This window comes from Pygocentrus nattereri, chromosome 2, assembly GCF_015220715.1.
Source record: "Pygocentrus nattereri isolate fPygNat1 chromosome 2, fPygNat1.pri, whole genome shotgun sequence".
In the NCBI taxonomy this organism is placed as follows: domain Eukaryota; kingdom Metazoa; phylum Chordata; class Actinopteri; order Characiformes; family Serrasalmidae; genus Pygocentrus; species Pygocentrus nattereri.
The window spans coordinates 3,652,807-3,678,319 of record NC_051212.1 but is presented as its reverse complement, the minus strand read 5'-3'; the positions used below and the strand labels follow the sequence as shown (position 1 = coordinate 3,678,319).

The following is a 25,513-nucleotide window of genomic DNA, read 5'->3' as shown; positions in this document are numbered from 1 at the left end:
GTTGTTGTTATTGTTGTTGTTACACAAAATTAAAAAACGAGAAAGTGATAAAAAAAAAATTTTAATTGGGTTGCAATATGAGGCAAAACCAGATAAATAAAATAAATAAATAAGCCGAAGGAGGAACTGCAGCATAGTGAGAATAAAAGGTGGATGTGTGAGTTTTGTTTTCCATTTCAAGTCACAAAGGACAGAAGACCATTAAATCATGGTGGTTTTGCTTTTGAACGGGCTTAATGTCGTGCTGTGAGATCCCTTTAGATCCCATTAGAGAGTGGCTGGAATGCATGTGGAGGCATCTGATAGACTGTTATGGTCCTACATTAGAAACGTCAAGCCAGAAGAAAAGCCAAGAACACGTTACAAAGATTCAAAGGTTTCTGTGGTTTATTTATTAATTCATTCATTCATTCATTCATTTATTCATTCATTCATTTATTTATTTATTTATTTATTTATTCTCCGCAGGGCTGTCTAATAGAGACCGAGCCCGGTCTTCAGTCCCTGGTTAGACATGCAGACAGTGTGGTTTAGAACCAGTGAAGGACGGACCAGTGTGGAGCTCTTGAAGGCAGCACGGCAGGGGACGGGGCGGGGAGTCAGGGGGGGGGCGGGGTGTCAGGGGAGGGGGCGGGGAATGGAAACATTTGTCCTCCAGCTTTGAACACAGCCTGCACGTGCTGCTCGCCACCGCACGCGAGGGCTCTCCAGTGACCCTGTCCAGCCTGAAGTCCCTGTGTTACACTCAGACTGTGTCTCTTTATGCGTCACGAAACGTTTATAACACCTGTCTGTCGATCTGCGTGCGTGGATATGCACAACTCTTTTTTGACCCTGAAATAAGAAAATAAAAGTCCTTCAGAAAATCCAAGCTGTCTTTTCTTGCTCTGTCGAGCTGCGAGCAGGACAGCGTGTCCGGCTCTGCTCTGTGCAGCACGGCCACACAGTGGGGTCACTGGGTTCATCAGAAAACAGCTCTGTCACTGTGAGGCTGCAGGTTGTGATGAACAGAGAGACGAACACAGGCGCTTCCTGCTTTCTCCCTGAGCGTCCTGTGGGCGGCATCCTTTGACCACTGATGAAGGACGAGAGGATGAACAACACAAACTGTGCAGCAGCAGATGAGCTGTCGTCTCTGACTTTACATCTACAAGGTGGACCGGCAAGGTAGGAGTGTCTAATAGAGTGGACAGTGAGTGGACACAGTGTTTAAAAACCCAAATGGTACCTGCTCTGTGAGGGTCCATGAGCGTCCTGACCACTGAAGAACAGGGTAACAGAGTATCAGAGAAACAGGTGGACTGCATTGTAGAAGTGTAGAAACAAGTAGGTCCTTAATGAGTGAAGTGGCCAGCGGGTAGAAACACACACACACGTGTATATATAATTCAGTGTTTTAGTTTATGAACCCAAACAGCAGGAATAAAACACGGCCACAGTAACAGAACCAGAGCCTTTAACTCTCCTACTGTAAAGATTCATTGGGTCATACCTGCTGTCCTGCCGTTGACCACAAGATGGACCTCACTACACATACAGACATGTAAAAACTATTTTTGTTTAATAGCTTTGAGAAAGTTTGGTCTAAATTGTTTTGTTTTTTTATCTATTCATGGTGGAGGGAGACATGCAGGGTGCTGTGCGGCAAAATAGTCCCCAAAGAAAACTGATTATTCCAGATTTTCCACGGTTTCCATCATCAACATTCCATATAAACTCAGAAGACTCGTGTAGGTTCTCTGGTGGTTCTGGATGGTAAATAAAGTGTCTATAGCTGTGTTGTTGTCATGGTGACGCCTGGTTCCCATCACCACCACTGTAAAGACGTCTGAACCATTTCACACCAAAGTCGCTCTGAATCTCTCTGATTACACCTCACACACGGAGTTATGGGGGAATTTATTTGGAATTCCCCTTAAAGCCAAAGGTACATCCTACGTCCTTCAGAAGGTCTGAGTTTTCTTTCTTTCTGTCTCTTATGAACAGTAAACAGAACAGGGTGTCCAGCTCTGTGCAGCACAGGGACACAATGAGGTCACCGTAAAAGAGCCACGTCACTGTGAAGCTGCAGCAGATCCGCGACATAAACCTGTCCTTCCTCTTTGGTTCCCATTTGGTTCCTTTATTTTGTACGTAGCTTCAGCACCTGAGGTACTCAGAACGGTTCACCTGTTTACTGCATGACTAATAACAAGATTACATAATAAAAGATTGTGTAACTCTGACACAGCACTCTTAAAAAAGATGGTACTTTAAGGGTTCTTCAGTAAAGACAATGGCTCTATATAGAACCACGAATACTCCATGAACCATTGAGTGTTTGTATGGTCAAATGGTTCTTCAGATTGGTGGAGAATGTGTTGTATATGGTTCTATACGGAACCTTTCTGAAAATGGTTCAATACAGCATTAAAAATGCTTCTTCTACTGTACACAAGCTTGACAGTGTAACAATAACAGAACCATATTTGGTGCTATACAGAACCATTTTCAAAAAGGTTCTATGCAGAACCATGTTTAACTCATTCTCCACGAATCTGAAGAACGTTTCACCATACAAAGACCCATGTAACCGTCAAATGTTATTCATGGTTTTATATGGAACCACTTTCTTTACTGAAGAACCCTTGAAGAACCATCTTTTTAAGAGTGTAGAAATAGGGAAAAGTTCAGTGTTCTGTGTCTAAATCCAAACATTAGGAATAAAACACTGTGAGATCCACAGAAACTGAAACAATGTCATAAACAGTGTTAAACTGTGAAGCTTCACCGGGTCATACCTGCTGTTCACCAGTAGATGGACCTCAGTACACATACAGACCTGTACAAAGGTTTTGGCCCAAAAAGTCTCACAAAAAAAAAATAAAATAAAATATTACAGCACAACTCAATCCATATAAAAAGCATAACACATAAAAAGGTGTTATAACTTTTGCACAGGCCACATTTATTTATTTATTTATTTATTTTTACTACAAGGAACTAGACTATAATATTGATAATACTTATTTATATTGCACACTTCATACAAATGAAAGTGCATCACAGTACATTTTAAATAAAACAGTATATAACAAATTATATAAAGTAATGCAAACAGTACAAAATAATTTAAATAAAACAGCCTTAAAATTGAGAACAGAAGAATTTTGATGTGAGTAAAAACGGGAATTAATAAGCATTAAAACATAAAAGCTTGAGTAAAATGATCTAAATCTTCTCTAATGGTCCAAAATGGTCCGCTGACCTGTTTACAGTAAGTACAGCAGTACACTGTGTGTGTATCCCACAGCAAAAATACAGCAACTGTCTATAAAATGTTCTCCTTACTGCTCTCCCTATATTTCTGTACTTTTCGATCTACTCTAGATAGTGTGGCTCCACTAAAAAGTCAAATAGTACGGCAGAAAAAACTCCCCCCTTGGTTCAACGATCATACTCAAGCTTTAAAACAGACTGCCAGACAACTAGAAGTGTTCCAGTCCACCTGGAAGGAGAGCGTTATGATTTTATGAATTTCTTTAGTGATAAAATCGAATAAAAAATTAGGCAGAAAATTCAAATTACACAGTTAAACTCTACAAATCTGTAAAAAAAAAGGCTAGACCCTGAGAATATTACAGTCACTGCAGAGAGGCTGGTATCATTTACCTTACTTCAAGAAAATTAACTAGTTAAAATAGTTTCTTCTGCAAAATCTTCTACTTGTATTTTGGATCCAGAGAAAATTTTTACCAGAAATAACCAAGCCTATTCTGTTAATAATAAACTCCTCTCTTAGCCTTGGATACATCCCAAAAACTCTTTAAATGAGCAGTAATTAGACTGCTAATTAAGAAAGCGAACCTCGATCCCTGTGAACTCTCAAACTATAAACCTCTCAAATCTCCCCTTTATTTCTAAGATCCTGGAAAAAGCGGTAGCACAACAATTAAGCTCTTATTTGTATAGGAATCATCTACATGAAAAATTTCAGTCTGATTTTAGGCCACATCACAGCACAGAAACAGCACTAGTAAAAAATGTAAATGATCTTTTATTCTCCGACAAAGGAAATGTGTCTTTGCTAGTGCTCCTTGACCTTAGTGCGGCATTTGACACAATAGACCACTCTATCCTACTAGATAGACTAGAAAACCTTGTAGGGGTAACAGGAACAGCACTTTCCTGGTTCAGGTCCTACCTCACTGATCGCTATCAGTTCGTTAACGTAAAGGGTGAATCATCTGTTCTTGTAAAAGTAAAGTATGGTGTTCCACACGGCTCTGTTTTAGGACCTATATTATTCACAATATATATGCTACCATTGGGCACCATTATCAGTAAACACGGCATAAATTTCCACTGCTATGCTGATGACATTCAGTCATACAACACAGTTATATATATCAAGCAAACTGGATGATAAAATTAAACTTAGCAAGATTGAGGACTGTGTAAAAGGCATAAAAGATTGGATGTCAATTAACTTTCTGCTACTTAACTCAGATAAAACAGAGGTCCTCCTTCATGGTCCAAAAGCAGCTAGAAACAAACTGTCTAGCTTAACACTTAAACTTAACAATTTCTCAGTTGCATCAAGCTCATCTGTTAAAAATCTTGGTGTCGTGATAGACGCTGATCTGTCCTTCGATGAACATATAACTAATATCACTAGAACAGCCTTCCTGCATCTCCGCAATATCGCTAAATGAAGAAATGCATGATCTCTACAGGATGCAGAAAAAAGTTAGTTGCATTCATTACTTCAAGGCTGGATCACTGTAACGCCCTGCTGTCTGGTTGTCCCAACAAAAGCCTCAACAAGCTTCAGCTGGTCCAGAACGCTGCAGCCAGAGTCTCACAAGAACCAGAGAGTTTGACCATATTAGCCCAGTTTTATCAGCCCTGCACTGGTTACCAGTTAAATTTCGCATTGATTATAAAATTCTATTACTGACTTATAAAGCTCTAAACGGACTTGCCCCTCAGTACCTGGGTGAACTTCTCTCCTAATATGACCCATCACGCCTACTTAGATCACAAGGCGCTGACTTACTACTGGTACCTAGAATTAATAAAGCTCCATCAGGGGGGAGAGCTTCTCATACAAAGCCCCCCAGCTCTGGAATAATCTTCCTGTTAATGTTCGGGACTCAGACTCAGCCTCAGTCTTAAAGTCTAGGCTAAAAACTTACTTGTATAGTGGAGCCTTTGGTGATTAGTCTCCCTGTCTGGTCTAGACCTGCTGGAGTCTCTGCTGCTCTGTTATACTGTAATCTGTGGTCAGTCACTCTTTACAGAACTGACTGCGTTTTTCTTTCCTTTGTCGAACTGAATAGCTGCCCATCTTGTGCGTCTGATGCTGTTGCCTCTTCTGCCTTGATTGGTGCCGCTGCTCACCAGCCTTCTGGACTGGTTGGACCACCACTGAGCATCTTGCTTTACAATGCTGTGCAGTCCTCACCCTCAGATCTCTCTTTTCCCACTTTGTACTATAATACTATATACTCATGTTTGCTGTCCGCTGTCGACCGTAAGAGGACGGGTTCCCCTTCTGATTCTTGGTTCCTCTCAAGGTTTCTTCCTCTTTTAGGGAGTTTTTCCTTGCCACTGTCACCACTGGCGACGCTCATGGGGGCTCAAACCCGTATTTTCTTTTCTTTTCTTTCTGTAATACTGATTGTTCTGTAAAGCTGCTTTTTGACAACATCTGTTGTAAAAAGTGCTACTTAAATAAATTTTGCTTTGCTGCTTTGCATGTTGACATCCGAGGTCACCTGATCTCCCAGCGTATTCTGGGAGTTGGAGTCCGAGTCCGAATGTGACACGTGGTTTTACAGTTTTCAAACATTTTAGTTAACAAATTGAATTTTGCAGCTCTAAAATTTATGATGTGTCTTTTGGTCTAAATGTTACAGCATTAATGTTCAGATGTTACACAGTTGTATTCTATGTCCTCAGTGTTAAGGTTATTGAGCTCTATTGAGCATTAAACTAATCAGGATTTGAATTTTACTAAAGCAAAATTATAAATGACTGGATTCACTTCTATTGTCTTTTATTCCTTTTTCAGAAATGAAGAGAATTCAGCAATATGCAGGTCTGTAGATTCTTATTGATCACAGGACTAAATACATGTATCTTCTCTATTTCATGCTGTTTGTTGTTAAATGGGTTTAAATTGTGTCTGTTTCTCTCAGTGGTTGTAACTCTGGATTCAGAAACGGCTTATCCTGATCTGTTCGTCTCTGATGATGGGAAACAAGTAACATACGGAGACACAGAACAGAATCTCCCTGATAATCCAGAGAGGTTTGATCAGTGTTCCTATGTTCTGGGAAAGGAGGGGTTCTCCTCAGGGAGATTGTACTATGAGGTGCAGGTCAGAGGGAAGACCAAGTGGGATTTAGGAGTGATCAGAGAGTCCAGCAACAGGAAGGGAGATATTAAACCGAGCCCGGACAAAGGACACTGGTCTGTGTCGCTGAGTAATGAGACTGAATATAAAGCTCTGGACTCTCCCCGTGTTTCACTGTCCCTGAAACAGGCTCCCCAGAAGGTGGGGGTATTTGTGGATTATGAGGAGGGTGTGGTCTCCTTCTATGATGCTGAGGCCAGATCTCATATCTACTCTTTCACTGGGCAGTCTTTCATTGAGAGGATCTATCCATTATTTAGCCCCTGTTTCAATGATGGAGGTAAAAACTCAGCACCACTGATCATCACACCTGTTCATCTTTAGAAATGAGGATCTTTTGTCACTCAGAAATATTTTAGCAGATTAGATTAAAATACTCATCACAGCTTTACAGACTGAAACTGAAAGTCCTGTTTTATTTATTCGGTACTGAGCAAAAGTTTCTGGGACCTGAAATTGAACTAGAGTTAAAGCTGTTTATCTGGTCGGTATGTGTTTATTAGTTTAGATGAACATGAAAAAAACACACAATACGAAACGATAAGCAAACACTTTATGGTTGTCTGTGTTTTCGTTTAACCAAAGCCCAGCATTGTTTTGGTGTTGATCCAATACCTGCTTTATCTAATCAGTACTTCATTATGTTAAATCAGCTGCTTCTGATGTAATGTAATAATCCATGTGGTCTCTGGAGGCGTCCAGGAGAAACCTGGGACCAAACTTTGATCTTCAAACTATCTCACAGGACATCAACCACTTTCTACAAAACTAGACGTTTATTTTAGTTCTTAATGTTTTTCATGTTCATTTGCATTTCGCTGTTGTAGGAGTTTCAAAGTTACTCTGTCTGTGTAAACACTGGAGAAAACAGCAGCTAGCTAGTTAGAAGTTAGCTTTATTGTTAGCATATTTCTCACATCACTACTACTGAAATCACTAAACACTGTTTACTGTTTTGATAAATGAATGTTGAGCCTTTCTGCTTATTATTACGCTGAATACTGTTATTAAAACGTGTTCATTGTAAATCCAAACTCATTCAGATTACAGGCTAGCACTAGCTTGCTAGCTAGCATGTGGTGCTGAAGTGATGAGGTCAGCTAATGCTGGACACTGCAAACTCCTTAAAAACTGCCCCAGTACACAGTAAAACTGAATATCCCATCATGCAGAGCAGTTTGAGGAGATGAAGTCTCTCCTGACACGGTTAAATAACGCTCTACAGAGTGCGAGATGGTCTAGACTTCATCACAGTTTCTGATAAAGCTGAGTCAGGGTGTCTCACAGAATGTGTTCAGACGTTCTCAGTGACGTCGCTCGAGACGCGCTCCATAAACCACTGACAGGATTTCTCCACAGAAGCTCCGAAGCCTTGGCATTGTTTACCCATCACTCCTTTGAAGACGAGGTAAGTCAGTAGCTATTGTGATGTCTGGAGCCAGCTTGGCTAGCAGCTCGTCAGTATGTCACAGAAACTGGTTAAATATAACTTATGCTAATGCAGCTAACTAGCTAGCTAGCTGCCTAAATGAACAACCATGACGAATCGGTATTTTACACGCAGCGCCACCTAGTGGAGAGGAGAATATTGTTTCTCCTCTGCTACGTGCAGCAAGGAGCATAAAACGTGTTTGTGGCGAAGATGACAAAACTGACAGGACATAAAGGGTCTAATGTCTGTAAAACAGCTGAGGTTCAGGAGCTCACTGAACATCTTCCATTCAGTCAGATACACTTTCACACTGTTGAAGGAGTTCAAGTGTTTCTGGCTTTGCTGTGTGGAAGATGGACATTAGGACTCTGTAATTCAGTTACTAAACTCCACCTAGTGGCCGTAACTCGCAACTGCAACACACTGCCCTGCCGATGCGGTGGGCGTGGTCTGGTGACGTCACTGCGGAGAAGCGAAAGTACAGCGCGAAGCTGCTTCGGGAACAGAACCCACCTGTTGCAACTGCAACAGACTGCCATGTTGAAACAGTGGGCATGGCCTCATGGCGTCACCATAAAGAAAAAACCCAGATGTTTTCAGCTGATCTCCAGTCTGAAGCTCCTCCAGTGTTCGTGGAGAAGCTGAAGCTCCTGCAGGCGAACTCTCACGAAAAGGTGTCCAGAAAGGTGGAGCTGCTGATGTTCCTGAGCTTCTGATCTACCGCAGTAAAGTTGCTCTTATATTCCAGATCCGACATACATTCGCACTCCCGACGTCCGTGGCGTTAACAGAGCGCATGGCGACACTTCCTCTTCCATATTCCTCCTCCACAGAGCAAAAACCCCTCCCTGCGCTGTTCCTGTTCACTGGAAGGGCTTTTGAAAAGAAATCACCCCGAACTGAACCCGCACTGAGCGGATCTTCACCTACAAAAGGTAGGGACCGTCGTCAAAGTGTCAAAGTCTTCATGTTTTGTCTCGATGTGAACGTCAAAATCTCATCAGCATCTTCACTGCAGGTCCAGCTGAAACCCGAGCCACTAAGACCTTCCTGTGATTGTAACTTACTACAGCAGCACAAGTTAAATTCACTGTTGTGATGATTTATGATTCAGTTTCTAAATTCACAAAATAAAATAAAGAAATAACAGCTTCTCTACTGCAAGGCCCAAACCTGTAGAACTAATGAAATTAAAGTCTGTTCTGTTGTTCTAACTAACTACATCATGTCAACAAAACAGTTTTAATTCATGTTTTAAACATTAAAAAAATCAATAGCCTCTTTACTGTAAGGCCTGAGATTTTATGACGAGATGCATTAATATGTGCCGTTTCATTGCAGCTTACTATAAGTAGAATTTGAATTGTGTTTAAGTTTAAAACATTTGTCACACAATTATCATTGGGTTATTAACTCTGGGGCACCTTGGTTTATAAATAATATTCTACATAAATAAAATTAAAAAATCAATCAAATTTTTTTCTGTAGGGACCATAATGGTAAAACAAATGCATTAGAGATCTGGTCATTAATACAGTTTACTAGAGCAAGCAGAACTCAAATTAAGTGTTCCAGTGAATTTTAATTTAGGTTGTATAAAATCAATAGCCAAAATTATTAAAGAGTGCCTTATTACTAGAACTTACTACAGGAACCGGAATTTGAAGAAAACCTTGAGGTTAATATTGATTCATGTTTTAATAATTAAACATGCAGACGATAAATGTAGGGTTGAAAACTGTAATCAAAATGCATTAACCAGTGTCCTATGTGTGCAGCTTACTACAGCAAGCAGAGTTAAAATTAACTGTTGGGTTAAATTATTGTTAATATTTTATGAACAAAAATTCTATAGCTTCTTAATTGAAGGGCATAAATTTGTCAAATAAAATGCACTGAAAAGTTCCCTATTATAGTAACTAACTACAGAAGGCAAAAATTTGAATTATGTCTTGGGTTGAATTATAATAAATATCTTACATGAAAAATTCAATGACTTCTTTATTGAAGTGCCTAAATTGGTCAAATCAAATGTATTGAGTTCCCTATTATAGTAACTACCTACAGCAAGCAAAATTTGAAATAAGTGTTGGGTTGAATTATAATGAATATTTTATAAACAAAAAAATTCAATAGCTTCTTTATCGAAAGGCCCGCATCTGCCAAACCAAACGCATTAAATAGTGCCCTGCATGTACGGCTTACTACAGCAAGTAAAATGTATATACCTGTTAGGTTTAATTATAATAAATATCTCATATTTAAAAAATCAGTAGCTTCTTTATTGAAGAGCCTAAATTCACCAAAGGGCGCAAATTTTAATACATTTTTTTATATATAATACAAAACCTACAATAATACAAAAATAATAATAAAAAAATATATACAAAACCTTTAGTATGTTCTAAGCTGTATGGCCTAAATTTGTGGAAGACAAATGTTTTGAACAGTATCCTGTCATTGTTTTAACTACAGAACACAGAATTTCAATTGGTTTGTATCATTATCAGTATTTTATTTAAACAAAAATTCAATAGGATTAACGTATGGCCCAAAACTGTATTCCAAAGGCATTAAAGAGTGACCATTTTACTGCTTACCTTAATAAAGAGAGTATAATGTTTTTAGTTAAATTATAATTAAAAACTTTAATATCTTTAAGGTACAAATCTGTAAATACAAATATATTGAACAGTATCATGTTATTATAACTAACTAACTACAAGGAACCAGAATTTAAATAAAGTATTGTGTTGAATTCTGGATCGGGGCCTTGTCGTCGTGGGAGAGCTTGTGTGGTCTAGGGATCTTCAGAGCTAAGTCGTCAGGAGCAATATGCTCCTGGTAGGGTCTCCCCGGGCGAACAGGTCTGGAGTGAAGACCCAGACTAACACGATCCAAAAAAACCCACCATGAAAAATGGGCACAGAACACCATGTACCCAGCCCGGGATAGGGTCACCGGGACCTACCCCTGGAGCCAGGCCTAGGGGTAGTGTCCCCCAGCGAGCATCTGGTGGCTGGGCAGCCCACATAACCCGGCTGGGCTCAGCCCGAAGAGGCAACGTGGGGGGACCATGTAGGCCCACCACCTGCAAGGTCCAGCATGGGGGAGCGGTGCAGTGCTGCACAGGCAGTGGGAGATTGCATGGGGGCCCTTGGCAGCCTAGGCCCTTGTGACAGAAACTGGCTCTTGGCACGTGGAATGTAACCTCACTTGGGGGGAAAGAGCCGGAGCTTGTGCAGGAGGTTGAGAGGTACCAACTAGATATAGTTGGGCTCACCTCCACCCACAGTGTCGGCTCTGGAACCTTGATAGGGGTTGGTCCCTCCTACTCAGGGGTTGCACATGGTGATAGAAACCGGGCAAGTGTGGGGATACTCATGAGTCCTGGCTGGCGGCCATGCAGTTGGAGTTTGTCTCTGTGGACGAGAGGGTCGCCTCAATGCGAATTAAAATTGTAGAGAGGAAAACTCTGTTGTGTGTGCTTATGCACCAAACAACAGGTCAGGGTATTCGGCCTTCTTGGAGGGACTGGGCAGGGTTCTGGAAAGGGTCCCGCCTACACACTCCATAGTCCTACTGGGAGACTTCAATGCTAACGTTGGCAATGACTGGGAGACCTGGAGAGGCATGATTGGGAAGAACGGCCTGCCCGATCTAAACCCAAATGGTGAGTTGTTATTGGACTTCTGTGCCAGGCATGGATTGTCCATAACGAACACCAAGTTCGAACACAAGGATGTTCATAAGTGTACATGGTACAAGAGCTCCTTGGGTCAAAGGTCAATGATCGACTTTGTTGTCGTTTCATCTGACTTGGGACCATATGTTCTGGACACTAGGGTGAAGATAGGTGCTGAGCTGTCAACTGATCACCATCTGGTGGTGAGGTGGATCAGATGGCAGGGAAGACTGATGGTCAGACCCGGTAGGCCCAAGCGAATAGTGAGGGTGTGCTGGGAACGAATTTCAGAGGCCCCTGTTCGGAATGATTTCAACTCCCACCTGCAGGAGAGCTTTTCTCATGTCCCGGAGGAGGTAGGGGACATGGAGTCTGAATGGACCCTGTTCAAAACCTCCATTGTGGTAGCTGCCAGGCGTAGCTGTGGCCAAAAGCTTGTGGGTGCCTGTCGGGGCGGTAACCCAAGAACCTCCTGGTGGACACCGGTGGTGAGGGAGGCCGTCAAGCTGAAGAAAGAGGCCTTTAGGGACTGGTTGGCCCGAAGGACTCCCGATTCAGCAGATAGGTACCGACAGGCAAAAAAGGTGGCAGCTGCAACGGTGGCAGAAGCAAAATCCAGGGCATGGGAGGAGTTTGGTGAGGCCTTGGAAGAAGACTTCGTTCGGCCTCAAAGAGGTTCTGGACAACTGTCCGGCGACTCAGGAGGGGTCGGGGTGGCTGCGCCCAAGCTGTATTCAGCAAGGGTGGAGAAACTCTGACTTCAAATAAGGATATTGTCGGTCGGTGGAAGGAGCACTTTGAGGAACTTCTTAATCCGGGAGACGTGCCTCCCTAACGGGAGTCAGGGCCAGAGGCTTCTGGGGTGTCAAGTTCCATTTCCCTGGTGGAGGTCACTGAGGTAGTTGGTAAGCTCCTCAGTGGTAAGGCACCGGGGGTGGATGAGATTTGTCCAGAAATGCTTAAGGCTCTGGATATTGTGGGGCTGTCATGGCTAACACCCCTTTGCAATATTGCATGGACCTCGGGAACAGTACCCTTGGACTGGCAGACTGGGGTGGTGGTCCCTATTTTTAAGAAGGGGGACCGGAGAGTGTGTGCCAATTATCGGGGTATCATACTGCTCAGCCTCCCTGGGAAAGTCTATGCAAAGGTGCTGGAAGGGAGACTCCAACCGATAGTTGAACCTCAGATTGAGGAGGAACAATGTGGATTCCGTCCCGGCCGTGGAACAATGGATCAGCTTTTCACCCTCTCACAGATTGTTGAGGGGGCATGGGAGTTTGCCAACCCAGTCTACATGTGTTTTGTGGACTTGGAGAAGGCTTATGACTGTGTTCCTCGAGATATCTTGTGGGAGGTCCTCCGGGAGTATGGGGTGCCGGGGCTACTACTCCAGGCTATCCAATCTGTGTACTCCCGGAGTTATATAAGTTATATAATATTCCCATTACTAATGCTTACTTATTAATTCTATCAATGGTAACTTTTTCACTATATTAAAACAGGCTAATTACTTCATTAATGCTTTTTTATTTATAAATGCTGTATATATACTATGACATTCTGATTCATTTCTCTAATAAACGTCTCCATATTGAGTTTTATCAGTGCTGCTCAACTCTCGTCTCAGATCCCCTTCATGATGTCTTTGTGTCTCCTCAGTCAGTCATGGCTTGCTCCAGCAGTGTCCTGTCTGAAGATCAGCTCCAGTGCTCTATCTGTCTGGATATCTTCACTGAGCCAGTCTCGACTCCATGTGGACACAACTTCTGCATGGTCTGTCTCAAAGAGTGCTGGGACAGCAGTCCACGCTGCCAGTGTCCAGTTTGTAAGGAGGAGTTCTCCAAAAGGCCTGAGCTACGTGTGAACACGTTTATCTCTGGACTGGCTGCTCAGTTCAGGACGTCAGTCCAGGTGAAGTCCAGCAGAGCTCCAGAAAAACCTCCTTCCAAATCTACAAAAGTGCTGTGTGACTCCTGCACTGAGAAAAAGCTTGAGGCTCTAAAGTCCTGTCTGGACTGTGGATTATCTTACTGCAGTGACCATCTGAAGCTTCATAAAACAACACCTAAACTCCAGAAACACAAACTGATGGACCCTGTGGAGAACCTGGAGGACTACATCTGCCAGAAACACGAGAGACCCCTGGAGCTGTTCTGTAGAGACGACCAGATGTGTGTGTGTCAGTTCTGCACTGAGACAGACCATAAGACCCACAGCACTGTTCCTGTAGAGGAGGAGAGTGGACAGAAGAAGGTGAGGGATGTTTAGATGATGAATTATTATCTCTTATGTTTGTACATGATAAAAACGTCCTCAAATTAATGACAGGGTTTGTTGTGTGTAATTTCTATAGACTCAGCTGGTGAAGACACAGGTTGAAGTTCAGCAGATGATCCAGGACCGACTGAAGAAGATTGAGGAAATCAATCATTCTGTAAAACTCAACAAAGTGAGTTTGAGTTTCAACAGTGACTTATTCTGCAGTTATTGCTGTCTGTTCCCAATAATCTATATTCACAATATGTAAAGCTCAGAAGTTTACTCTATTAGACTCTAAACTGCATCTTACATCTTACATTACTTTACTGGTTACAAATGGGCTGAACTGACCACAGACAGGATGTAGGTGAGTTTGTGTGGATTGAGCCTGTTGTTGTTGTTGTATATAATTGGCTGTTATTGCAGTTCATATTCCAAATTTATGCTATTTAGGATGGTAAGTTTATGAGGCTGTTGATCCTTTGTCTGGTGAAATCTCGAACTGTACCACGAGCCCTTCAAGCTTCAGGTACAGCTCGGCTTGACCCGCCATCCTTCAAGGCGCATGGAAGACAAGCTTGGAGAATGTTCTCTGTACTGGCACCCAGGTGGTGGAATGAATTCCCATTGGCCGTCCGAACAGCAGAGTCTCTTGCTGTCTTCAACCGTAGACTGAAGACTCATCTCTTTACACAGCACTTAAATGAGCATTGAATTATACGCTGCACTTATATATATTTTTTTTTATTGTACTTCACTGTGTATTGTAGTTTATTGTATTGTATCTTATTGTTATTGTATTGCATTGAATGGCACAGAGTTCTGTGTTCAACTCTGTTCCTTTTTCTCTCTGTGTCCGCAGTAACATTTTGTCTCTAGCAGTATCTGAGCTCAGGACTGTCTTTTTCTCTAAGCTATTGGTAGCTAGCAAATATACTTTCTCTAGATTGACAAAGCACTTCTTGTAAGTCGCTTTGGATAAGAGCGTCTGCTAAATGCTGTAAATGTAAATGTAAACACAGACACATATGAAGATGAGAAAACAGCTATCGGTGCTTTTACTTCATCTTCATAGCTCTTAAATCCGTTATTGGAACAATAAACCTCTCAAACTACACAGTGAAACTCCACCTTCTGGAAGCTTGTACAGAAATACAGTGAAGAGACACAGAATCTGATGTGTCCCCTTTCAGAGAAACACAGAGAAGGAGAAAGCAGACAGTATGGAGGTCTTCAGAGCTCTGCTGTGCTGCATTGAGAGAATCCAGGCGGAGCTGCTTGAGGTGATGGAGGAGAAGCAGAAAGCAGCAGAGAGGCAGGCTGAAGAGTTCATTAAAGAGCTGGAGAAGGAAATCGCTGAGCTAAAGCGGAGAGATACTGAGCTGGAGCAGCTCTCCCACACTGAGGACCACCTCCACCTCCTACAGGTCAGAGTCCCTCTGTTTCTCCATAGTAATGCAGTCCATCACAGGACAGCACTGCCCATGCTGAGGGGTTTCTCCTCTCTCCTGCTGGACTGTAGGTTTACCCGTCCCTCTGCAGCCGTCCACTCACCAAGAACTGGACTGAGGTCAGGATTAAGACTGAGCACAGTGGGGAGACTCTGAGGAGCGCTCTGACTCAGCTTCAGCGATCACTCAGTGAGAAGATGGATGACACTGGTAAGAGTTTAGTGAGCAGTAAGAGCTCATGAGGAGTTTTATTGTAGGCCAGGATTTCAGGAACTCATCAAGATCCTGATGGTAGAAATGCATGTTTGCTACATTTCAGTACTAAATCCTGGATTATTCTCTGTTTAACATTCCCATCTATGAGAATCAGTTTATCAGTGGTGGAACTATCAAGCACTTTTATTTTGAAATACTGTACTGAATATGTTTTATATCACTACAGATTAGTGATAAACAGATATTTTGATATGAATGATGATAAAATGATATTCTGAGCCCAATGTAGTAAAATCTGAACAGGATGCTCTGTTGTTTTAATGTAATGAGCAGAGCAGGATGGCAGAGGAAACAGCATCTTTTAACCAGCTTTTTAAAAATACAGCATTCATGTTGGACTTTCTGCTCAGTTCAGTCTGAATAAGTTTCCTATGACTTCAAACAGCTCAGCAGATTTAACTCCCTTTAATTATTAGATATAATTACAGTTGAGAGCTGATAACTAGTTAGTCTCCTACTGCTCTGGTTTACTGATTAGAGCTGGACTGGACCATTAAACCTGATACTGTCTCTTCAAATCAGAGCTGTGGAAGAGTTTCATTAGGATTTAATGTCTTAATTGTGATTTTACAGTTTTCATTTTATTAACAAATTGAATTTTGCAGCTCTACAATTTATGATGTGCCTTTTGGTCTAAATGTTACAGCATTAATGTTCAGATGTTACACAGTTGTATTCTATGTCCTCAGTGTTAAGGTTATTGAGCTCTATTGAGCATTAAATTAATCAGGAATTGAATTTTACTAAAGCAAAATTATAAATGACTGGTTTCACTTCTATTGTCTTTTATTTCTTTTTTCAGAAATGAAGAGAATTCAGCAATATGCGGGTCTGTACATTCTTATTGATCACAGGACTAAATACATGTATCTTCTCTATTTGTTTGTTGTTAAATGGGTTTAAATTGTGTTTGTTTCTCTCAGTGGATGTAACTCTGGATTCTGAAACGGCTTATCCTGATCTGTTCCTCTCTGATGATGGGAAACAAGTAACATACGGCGACACTCGACGGAATCTCCCTGATAATCCAGAGAGGTTTGATCAGTGTTCCTATGTTCTGGGAAAGGAGGGGTTCTCCTCAGGGAGATTGTACTATGAGGTGCAGGTCAGAGGTAAGACTAAGTGGAAATTAGGAGTGGTCAGAGAGTCCAGTAACAGGAAGGGGCTGATTACACCCAGCCCTGAGGATGGATCCTGGTCTGTGTGGCTGATGAATGAGACTGAATATAAAGCTCTGGTCTCTCCCCGTGTCCCACTCTCCCTGAAACAGGCTCCCCAGAAGGTGGGGGTGTTTGTGGATTATGAGGAGGGTGTGGTCTCCTTCTATGATGTTGAGGCCAGATCTAATATCTACTCTTTCACTGGTCAGTCTTTCAATGAGAGGATCTATCCACTGTTTAGCCCCTGTTTCAATGATGGAGGTGAAAACTCAGCACCACTGATCATCACACCTGTTCAACATTAGAAATGACGATCTTTTGTCACACAGAAATATTTTAGCAGATTAGATTAAAATACTTTAGTGTTCATCCAATACCTGCTTTATCTAATCAGTGTTTCATTATGTTAAATCAGCTGCTTCTGATGGAATTTAATAATCCATGTGGTCTCTGGAGGCGTCCAGGAGAAATCTGGGACCAAACTTTGATCTTCAGATTGATCTCACAGGACATCAACCACTTTCTACAAAACTAGACATTTATTTTAGTTCTTAATGTTTTTCATGTTCATATGCCTTTTGCTGTTGTCAGAACAAAACCTCATATCTCCTAAATGGTAACTTTACAGGAGAAGGAAAAAACCTTCTTTATTTTTAATGGAAGTCAATGGAACCAGTCTTGTTTCCAAGTCATTTTGGGCCCTTTGCTTTGGCCCATTCATCAAGTTTTCAAACAATGTAAAGAGCGACAGGAATTTTCTAAATATGTCCAAACCTGAGAAACAACAGAAATGGAGATACAAGGTTTTGTCACGACAGCAGCAATTTATATGCTTATATCTTGTTGGATAAATAGTTGCAGTACTGTATAACAATGAAATTACACAGTGAATGAGTGAAGAAGGTAAATAAAGAAAAAAATCACTGTATTTTTGCCAGTTTGTCAGTGTTAAACATTTTTATATTTTGCTCATTAAATTCCACAACTTTTAAGAAGTAAATGTTAATGTTTGTATTTTATTAAATATTAAAATGTGTTCATCAAAACTGTTTCCAAGTTACTCTGTTTGTGTAAACACTGGAGAAAACAGCAGCTAGCTAGTTTGAAGTTAGCTTTATTGTTAGCATATAGCTCACATCACTACTACTGAAATCACTAAACACTGTTTACTGTTTTGATAAATGAATGTTGAGCCTTTCTGCTTATTATTATGCTGAATACTGTTATTAAAACATGTTCATTGTAAATCCAAACTCATTTAGATTACAAGCTAGCACTAGCTTGCTAGCTAGCATGTGGTGCTAAAGTGATGATGTCAGCTAATGCTGGACACTGCAAACTCCTTAAAAACTGACCCAGTACACAGTAAAACTGAATGTCCCATCATACAGAGCAGTTTGAGGAGATGAAGTTTCTCCTGACACGGTTAAATAACGCTCTGCTAGTCGTGTTGTTAGCTGCTCATTTGGGTCAGTAGGAATGACAGCTGATGATTCCAACTCCAAAAGATCCAGACGATCATCAAAGGCGTCTCAAGCCACTAGCAGAGGAGGAGCAGAGCGCGAAACTTGCAACTGCAATAGACTGCCATGTTGAAACAGTGGGCATGGCCTCATGGCGTCACCATAAAGAAAAAACCCAGTTGTTTTCAGCTGAACTCGATCTCCAGTCTGAAGCTCCTCCAGTGTTTGTGGTCAAGCTGAAGCTCCTGCAGGTGAACTCTCAGGAAAAGGTGTCCAGAAAGGTGAAGCTGCTGATGTTTCGAGCTTCATGTTTTGCAGTGTTTCTGCTGAGGCTCTGCTGCTCAGTACATTTCTGTCAGTAACGCCTTCAGCTGCTTCCGGACATTTACTGGTGTTAAACTGTTGGAGATGCTTTGGGTGTGGATTTATTTGACATGTTATAGCTGGAGCTGTGTGATCTGTGCTGACAGGGCAAGAGCAGACTTAGAGAGCAGTCATCACAAAGAGCAGATTTTAGAGCCATTAAACAGGTGGAATGTGGAGCTGATCAGTCAGACCAATGGGACTCATTTCACTCATACCTTCCACTTGGGTTCATGTATCTCTGGTTTATTTATTTATTCAATTCTTTTGAAAGAACTGAAATAACCAGAAAACTCAATCAACGTATCCTTTTTACGAGACACAAAAGAATGGAAAACAACATTTGTCATGTTTTCAATGACCTATTATGCTTTTCAGAGTGTTCCCGTTCCTTTAGTGTGTTATGTAGCTTTTTGTGCAATATAAACAGTCTGCAAAGTCTCAAAGCTCAAAGTTGATGCCAGAGAAACTCTTTCCCACAGAAACCACTTTTCTCAGCTGCCCAAATCCCATCATTGGAATTTCCTGTTACAAGATGATGTGATCTCGTAACACAGTCCTTACTGCCCACCTACTGGCAATCTCGACACACGCTCACACAGCACACAGAGAGCTAAAAGGTAAGAACCTAAAGCTCTGAAATCAGATTCATTTCTCAGTGTTACTCTGATAGGCTTCAAACAGTAGCTATCAATTAATCATTAGTTAATCTAAACATTTCAGTCCAATAACAGGCTGTTTTTTCCCTTTTCTACATATTCCATATTTTATAGTAACTGGAAAAACTTATCATCTATTCATACTGCTCTTATTGTGTTTCTGTTTTGCTTTCCAGTGTCGATCAGAAGAGGATGTGTTCCTCTTTTGAGTTTTGGTTCCTCTCAAGGTTTCTTTTTCTTGCTCTTAGGGATTTTTTACTTGCCCCTGCCACCCTTAGTGACACTCATTTGGGGATTGGGCCTGAATTTTCTGTAAAGTTGCTTTGTGAGAATAAAATGAATAAAATAGACAGTTGTCCCTACTGTAGTTAAATGTGTGTGACTAATCAAAGAAAATCGGAGAATCCAATTAAACAAATAATATGCAGAATACATACTTTTAAAAATAATTTATTTGGTTTGATGAAAAAAAGTGAACCTGTGCTCTTTCCCCCTGCAATTTCCCCCTGGGATCAATAAAGGAATCTGAATCTGAATAGTAAGTAGTTTGACTCCTTGAGCAGTAATGACATTTCCTGTACCTGTGGACAAATTTTGGCTCATCACTACTTACAGAACTGCATCTACACTAATTGATTAGTTGACTGGCTGCTTTGATTACTGGTTTATTGCAACAGAATTCTCTAAAAAAATATAAGTTACAATTTAGAAGAAAGGTGGTTAGTCTTAGAATGCACAACAAATAATAAACTGTTTCATCAGTTTAAGACTCACCAGTGTCGGCAGATTTTTTAGATTAAATTACAACACGCTCATCACAATCAAAAAGTAACATTCACCATAACCAATTAATTATAAAGTTATATATACAATGCCTATAAATAATTAAAATCCATTAAACGTATTCTAATTTTGTGCTTAAATGGCTCCATTAAATTCACTTCACGTTATGAAATGAAAAATGACCATAAACAAGACAGTCAGTATACTAGGTAGAGATGTTGTGGCTTCACTGAATGGCTTTTCTGTAAGCTTCATGATGGTTTGGGTTTCTATAGGAGCGGTGCTGATGGTGGTCATGGTGGTGGCAGAGGTAATGATGTTTGCAGTGGTTGTGATGGTGGCGTTGGGGGCGGAAGTCCGGGTGGTGGTGCTTATACTCAAATTTGTCAATATTTCCCGGTCCACTGCTGTGAGAGGGAACACAGAAGCAGGTGAGGTCATTTAAAGACATTTTATAAATTCAAACTTTTCCATTATCAGTAAGTACTACAAAACATCGCATACTGCCAAAAGCATTTCTAAACAATAGATAAATAATATTGGAAGAATACCATTAAATGTTTTTTGATTAATAAATATGAAGTATTGAACACTCACTAGCAGAGATACTGGATAGGATAATGTCCAGGAAAGCCTTAGAGTCATGTATTGCTGATATTAGAGATTCAATTGTGAATGTTATATTTGGAACAACTGTTTCATTTAGAAAGATTAGCTGAACATCCACACTCATTGGATCAGGCCTGCAGATGGAGAGAAGGAAGTAGAGACAGTCAGTGTTAGCAATGACTTATTTGTCAGTTTGTTGTATAAGCAGCAGTTACACAACAAATATGATTCCTTATCCACCTTCTATTTTTAAGTACTAGTAGCAGGACTGAGAGTAGGCAATACATTAGATTTGAAATCAGGCTTCTTTTTTTCACACAAAAAATGTTTCCTGAAAGAAATCATTTTATTATGATTTTTTTCTCTTACATTGCTCTTACTAAACAGCAACAAGAGTAAAAAATCAAAACATATTTTTTTATATTACTGTTTACTTATAATCACCTATGTTTGAACTGCTATCAATATGAAAAAGGCACTATAAATAAAGTTACTATTATTAGTATCATTACTATTATTAGCACTATTAGTAGAAGTAAAGCAAACTAGAATTATTAAATGTGTGCACATAAAATATCCACAAAAAACAATTAACTAAGAATCTTAAATAGAAACATCAGTCATTTTGAACTGTACTTGAAACTGAACCTTCTTGGCAACACAGACAAGTATTGTGTGTCATGGCACACAAACACGGGCATTCAGCAATCCCAAAGCAAAATGTGCTAGAATTAAATGTACTTAATTAAAGTGCACTTGTTTGTATTTACATTATATAACACAGTAAAAAAAAAAAATTGACAGTTTACAGTCATACTGTGGTGTCATAAAAGCTGAAAACTGTAACTATACCAGAATCTTAAGACATAGCATCTAAGGTATGTGTGGGGAAACAGCTCTTGGTAGACTCGGTCCAACTATAAAGGAATAGAGACACATACTTAAATTACAAACATGGAACATCGAAGACTTCCAACAAATGTAATATATGTGTATATTATACATTTATGATACTTTATTTTATAAATCTAAATATTATTTATGTTTGTATACATTTTAAGGATGTATGATGATTTTACAAGTAAAAAAATTCCTACTGCTAAGATGCATACACTATATATACGTGTGTGTGTGTGTGTGTGTGTGTGTGTGTGTGTGTGTGTGTGTGTGTGTGTGTGTGTTTTCTTACTTCAGAAGTGATATTGTTGGCCAGAGTGATGTACTGAGCTGAGGCAGTGTTGTTGTAAGCAGAAATGAAAACTCTTTGCATGCGAAAATGTAAAGTAAGAACTCCTTCTTCTCCTTTAGCTGGTTCTGTCATGATGTTTCCAGCCTGAAAGGCTAAGGAAGTAGTTGAAATAGCAGAAGTGCTGGTGTTTACAGCAGTGACAGCTTCAGAGATTATTATAGGCATGGATGATGTAGTAGAAACAGTCATAGATGATGGATCAATTGATATTTCAGTTGACATGGGTGAAATCTGGTCTTCCATGGGCTTTGTAATTGTAGAAGCATCCAATTCTGCTGAAACATAAAAATGTTGTGCAGACACAGGGGTGGTTTTTCTTTGTCCTAATGTTACAGATGTTAATATTTCTGCTGTTGAAGTTGCGTGTTCATCTGTTGCTGATGTTTCTGGCAGTGTTACCAAAGTGGAGCTTTCTGGTGAAGTTACAGGACCACCTACTAACAGTGTTGGAAATGTTTCTGTTGTACTCAAGGACATAATTGATGAACCCTGAAGTACACTTCTTTGAAATTTTGGTGATATGTCTGATACAGCTGTTGTTGCGAATGGACCTTTAGTTGGACTATTGTCAGCTGTGGACATCACATCAAGAGTTACAAGAGTTGTGGAAATTTCAGCTGCTGACCCAGAGACAAAAAGCCTTGCATGTTCAGCAGCAGATGTAAGTGTAGATGTGGTTGTGACAGACTCAATAAGAGGCTGAATAAAAGGAGTAGACTGACTTAAAAGGTTGGTCGGGATATAGGTTGCAACAGACTGCTCGGCTGTATTCAAATTCACAGTTGATTTCTCAGTCAAAGTCAGTGATGCATTAGTAGCTGCAGGAGTCAGGGTTGCCTTTGTAGCTGTAGAGTCTGCAGTCACTGGCAGTTCAGTTGCAACTGCACTCATGCCCATTGTTGGTGATAAATTTAAAGATGTTATGTTCATCTTGGGTGAAGTTACATGCCCTTGTGGTTTTGGCATATCTGGTAAAGTTTCAGAAGTGGCTGTTAATGTTTCTGGTAATATGGCTGCTGCTTGAGTTTCTGTTGTTGTTACTGATAAAGACTCTTTGGTTGAACTATTATCATTTGATGTTTCTGGTAGAGATCCATTTCTAGCTGTTGTTAAAGTTTCTGATAAGGTGGTTGCTGTTTGAGTTGCAGTTATTGTTGCTGAGGAAGATTCTTTGGTTGAAATATTATTGTTTGTGGAGATCACTGTGGTAAATTTTGTGACTGCTGAATTCAGTAGCTCTCCCGCCATGGAAGAACTTTCTATATAAATGAGTTGTGGTGGGGTTATTGCTTCCACTGTAGGTACAGAATCTGATTGGAAATTCAGTGGAAATTCAGATTCTGATTCTGGTAATGCCACAGTCTCATATGTTGCTGAAATACTGGGTGAAGTTGTAGATGTGGTCCTGCTAGTTTTTTCTTGTTCTACATGTTCAGCTCTAGTTAAAATCTCAGTTAAAATAACTTCTGTTGATGACATTAAAGTTATTTTTTCAGCTGCTTTCAATACTTCTGTTGAAAGGGCTGATGATTTCAGTTCACTGGATGTCACAGGTGAAGTACCTGGAGCTGAAACAATATTGGTTTCAGACATGAACATTGTGGTTTTTAAAGTATCATCTGCTGTGCTCGAAAGAGAAAGTCTCACAATATCAGGAGTAGATGAACTAGTCTGAATTCTGGTTGAAGGATCTTTATTTGATGCTTTTGTAGATGCTGTGTCTATGACATATTCAGGCACATCTGTGACTGCATCAGACTGTTTTAAGGATTCCAGATCTTTGAATGGTGTAGAGGCACTTGTATGGGATTTATGAACATCCTCTGTTGTCCTAAATAGGTTTATAGATCCAGTGGCAATTTTTGTTTCTAATGGAGTTACATGAACTCCTGTGTTTGACAAATCTGGCAAAGACTCAGATGTGGCTTTTACTGTTTCGGCTGATATTCCAGATACTGCTTTTGGTAATAATTTTGGTAATGTGGCTGGTGCTTGAGTAGCAGCAATGGTTATTGATGAAAATTCTTTTCCTGAACTGTTGTCATCAGTAGAAAATACTGTGGCAGATGTCATGGCTGTAGGACTCAGAGACTGTGCTGTCATGGTAGAACTTTCTTCTTTAATGAGTTGTTTTGGGGTCGCTGCTTCAACCGTAGATACAGAATCTGATGTAATCAAAACTTCTGACAAAGGTTCTGGTGAAGTCACATGCTTGTCTTTTGGTGAAATATCAACTGAAGTTGCTGATGTGATTGTGGATGTTTCTTCTGATGCTACATGTTCAGTTCTCATTAACATCTCTATGAAACTCTCAGATGTGGACGATAATGTTTCGGGTGATATTCCAGATCCTGCTTTCAGTAATATTTCTGGTAATGTGGACGGTATTTGAGTAGCAGCAACGCCTCCTGATGAAAATTCTTTTCCTGAACTATTGTCATCAGTGGAAATTACTGTGGCAGATTTCATGGCTGTAGAAGTCAGAGACTGTGCTCTCATGGTAGAACTTTGGTCATTAATGAGTTGTTTTGGAGTCGCTGCTTCAAACATAGATACAGAATCTGATCTGAGCAAAACATCTGATACAGATTCTGGTGAAGTCACATGCTTGTCTTTTGGTGAAATATCAACTGAAGTTGTTGATGTGATTTTGGATGTTTCATCTGATGCTACATGATCAGTTCGCATTAACATTTCTGTAAAAGTCTCAGATGTGGACATTAATGTTTCGGGTGATATTCCAGATCCTGCTCTCTGTAATAATTCTGGTAATGTGGACGGTGCTTGACTGGCAGCAACAGTTCCTGATGAAAATTCTTTTCCTGAAATGTTGTCATCAGTGGAAATTACTGTGGCAGATTCCATGACTACAGATGTCAGAATCTTTTGTGCTGGGGTCGGTGTTTCCACTGTAGCTTTAGAATCTGATTCAATCAAAATTTCCGATAAAGATTCTGGGGAAGTTCCATGCTCAGCTGTTGTTGAAACATCAGCTGAAGTTGTTGATGTTGCTAGTGATGTTTCTTCTAATGCTATATATTCCGTTGTCGTGAACGTCCCTGTTATAAGTACCTGTTCCATTGTTTTTGGGATGTTTGTTAAAAGTCCAGTATCAACTCTTGTGAATGTCTCTGATGAAGTGGCTGATGACTGCATTTCACTGGATGTTACAAATAAATTACCTGGAGTTGCCTCTATATTGCTTTCAGGCGTGAACATTGTAGTTTGTAAAGTACTGACTCCTGTGCCAGAGATAGAACCTGTCATAAGTTCAGCAGTAGATGTAGCCGTCTGAATTCTGGTTGACAGTTCTTCATGTTGTGCTTTTGTAGAATCTGTCTCGATTTTATATTCAGTCACAGCTGTGATTGTATCAGGCTGTCCGAAGGTTTCCAGCCCTTGGAATGGTGTAGGTTCACTTGTAGGATATTCGTGAGCCTCTTCTGTTGTCCTAAATAGGACATTTAAAGTTTCAGCTGTTATTTTCATATCTAGTGGAGTTACATTCTCTTCTGGTTTTAACATATCTGGTAGGGTCCCAGAAGTGACTTTTAATGTTTCTGCTGATGTTCCATATCCTGCTTTTGGTAATATTTCTGGTAATGTAGATCTTGGAGTTTCAGCAATGGTTCCTTTTGAAAAATCTTTTTCTGAACTATTGTTGTTCATAGAAATACCCGTGTCAGTTTTCATGACTGCAAAAGTCAGAGGCTGTGCTGTC

The 25,513-nt window shown here is 40.4% G+C and overlaps 3 protein-coding genes across 4 annotated transcripts; 2 read left to right on the top strand and 1 right to left on the bottom strand.

Moving 5' to 3' along the window:
• Positions 1-1,156: 1,156 nt before the first annotated feature.
• LOC119262659 (erythroid membrane-associated protein-like) lies at positions 1,157-8,158 on the top strand. Its single transcript, XM_037535720.1, has 3 exons — positions 1,157-1,167; positions 6,056-6,082; positions 6,183-8,158. The coding sequence occupies exons 2-3, from the start codon at positions 6,058-6,060 to the stop codon at positions 6,722-6,724; spliced, it is 567 nt and encodes a 188-aa protein (XP_037391617.1). The 5' UTR covers positions 1,157-1,167; positions 6,056-6,057; the 3' UTR covers positions 6,725-8,158.
• A 198-nt stretch (positions 8,159-8,356) lies between these two features.
• On the top strand, positions 8,357-17,712 carry LOC108442767 (E3 ubiquitin-protein ligase TRIM39-like). 2 transcript variants are annotated; one of them, XM_017722958.2, is made up of 8 exons: positions 8,357-8,557; positions 8,666-8,767; positions 13,180-13,773; positions 13,874-13,969; positions 14,973-15,206; positions 15,302-15,440; positions 16,309-16,335; positions 16,430-17,712. In XM_017722958.2, exons 3-8 carry the CDS (start codon positions 13,186-13,188, stop codon positions 16,969-16,971), a joined length of 1,626 nt encoding a protein of 541 aa, XP_017578447.1. In that variant the 5' UTR covers positions 8,357-8,557; positions 8,666-8,767; positions 13,180-13,185; the 3' UTR covers positions 16,972-17,712. The 2 variants fall into 2 exon arrangements, with proteins under 2 accessions (XP_017578447.1, XP_017578446.1); XM_017722957.2 differs by having other exon boundaries at positions 8,358-8,767.
• A 2,311-nt stretch (positions 17,713-20,023) lies between these two features.
• On the bottom strand, positions 20,024-25,310 carry LOC108442758 (platelet binding protein GspB-like). Its single transcript, XM_017722941.1, has 4 exons — positions 21,733-25,310; positions 21,396-21,460; positions 20,532-20,677; positions 20,024-20,341 (listed from the first exon to the last, which is right to left on the bottom strand). The coding sequence occupies exons 1-4, from the start codon at positions 25,279-25,281 to the stop codon at positions 20,094-20,096; spliced, it is 4,008 nt and encodes a 1,335-aa protein (XP_017578430.1). The 5' UTR covers positions 25,282-25,310; the 3' UTR covers positions 20,024-20,093.
• Between the last annotated feature and the right edge of the window lie 203 nt (positions 25,311-25,513).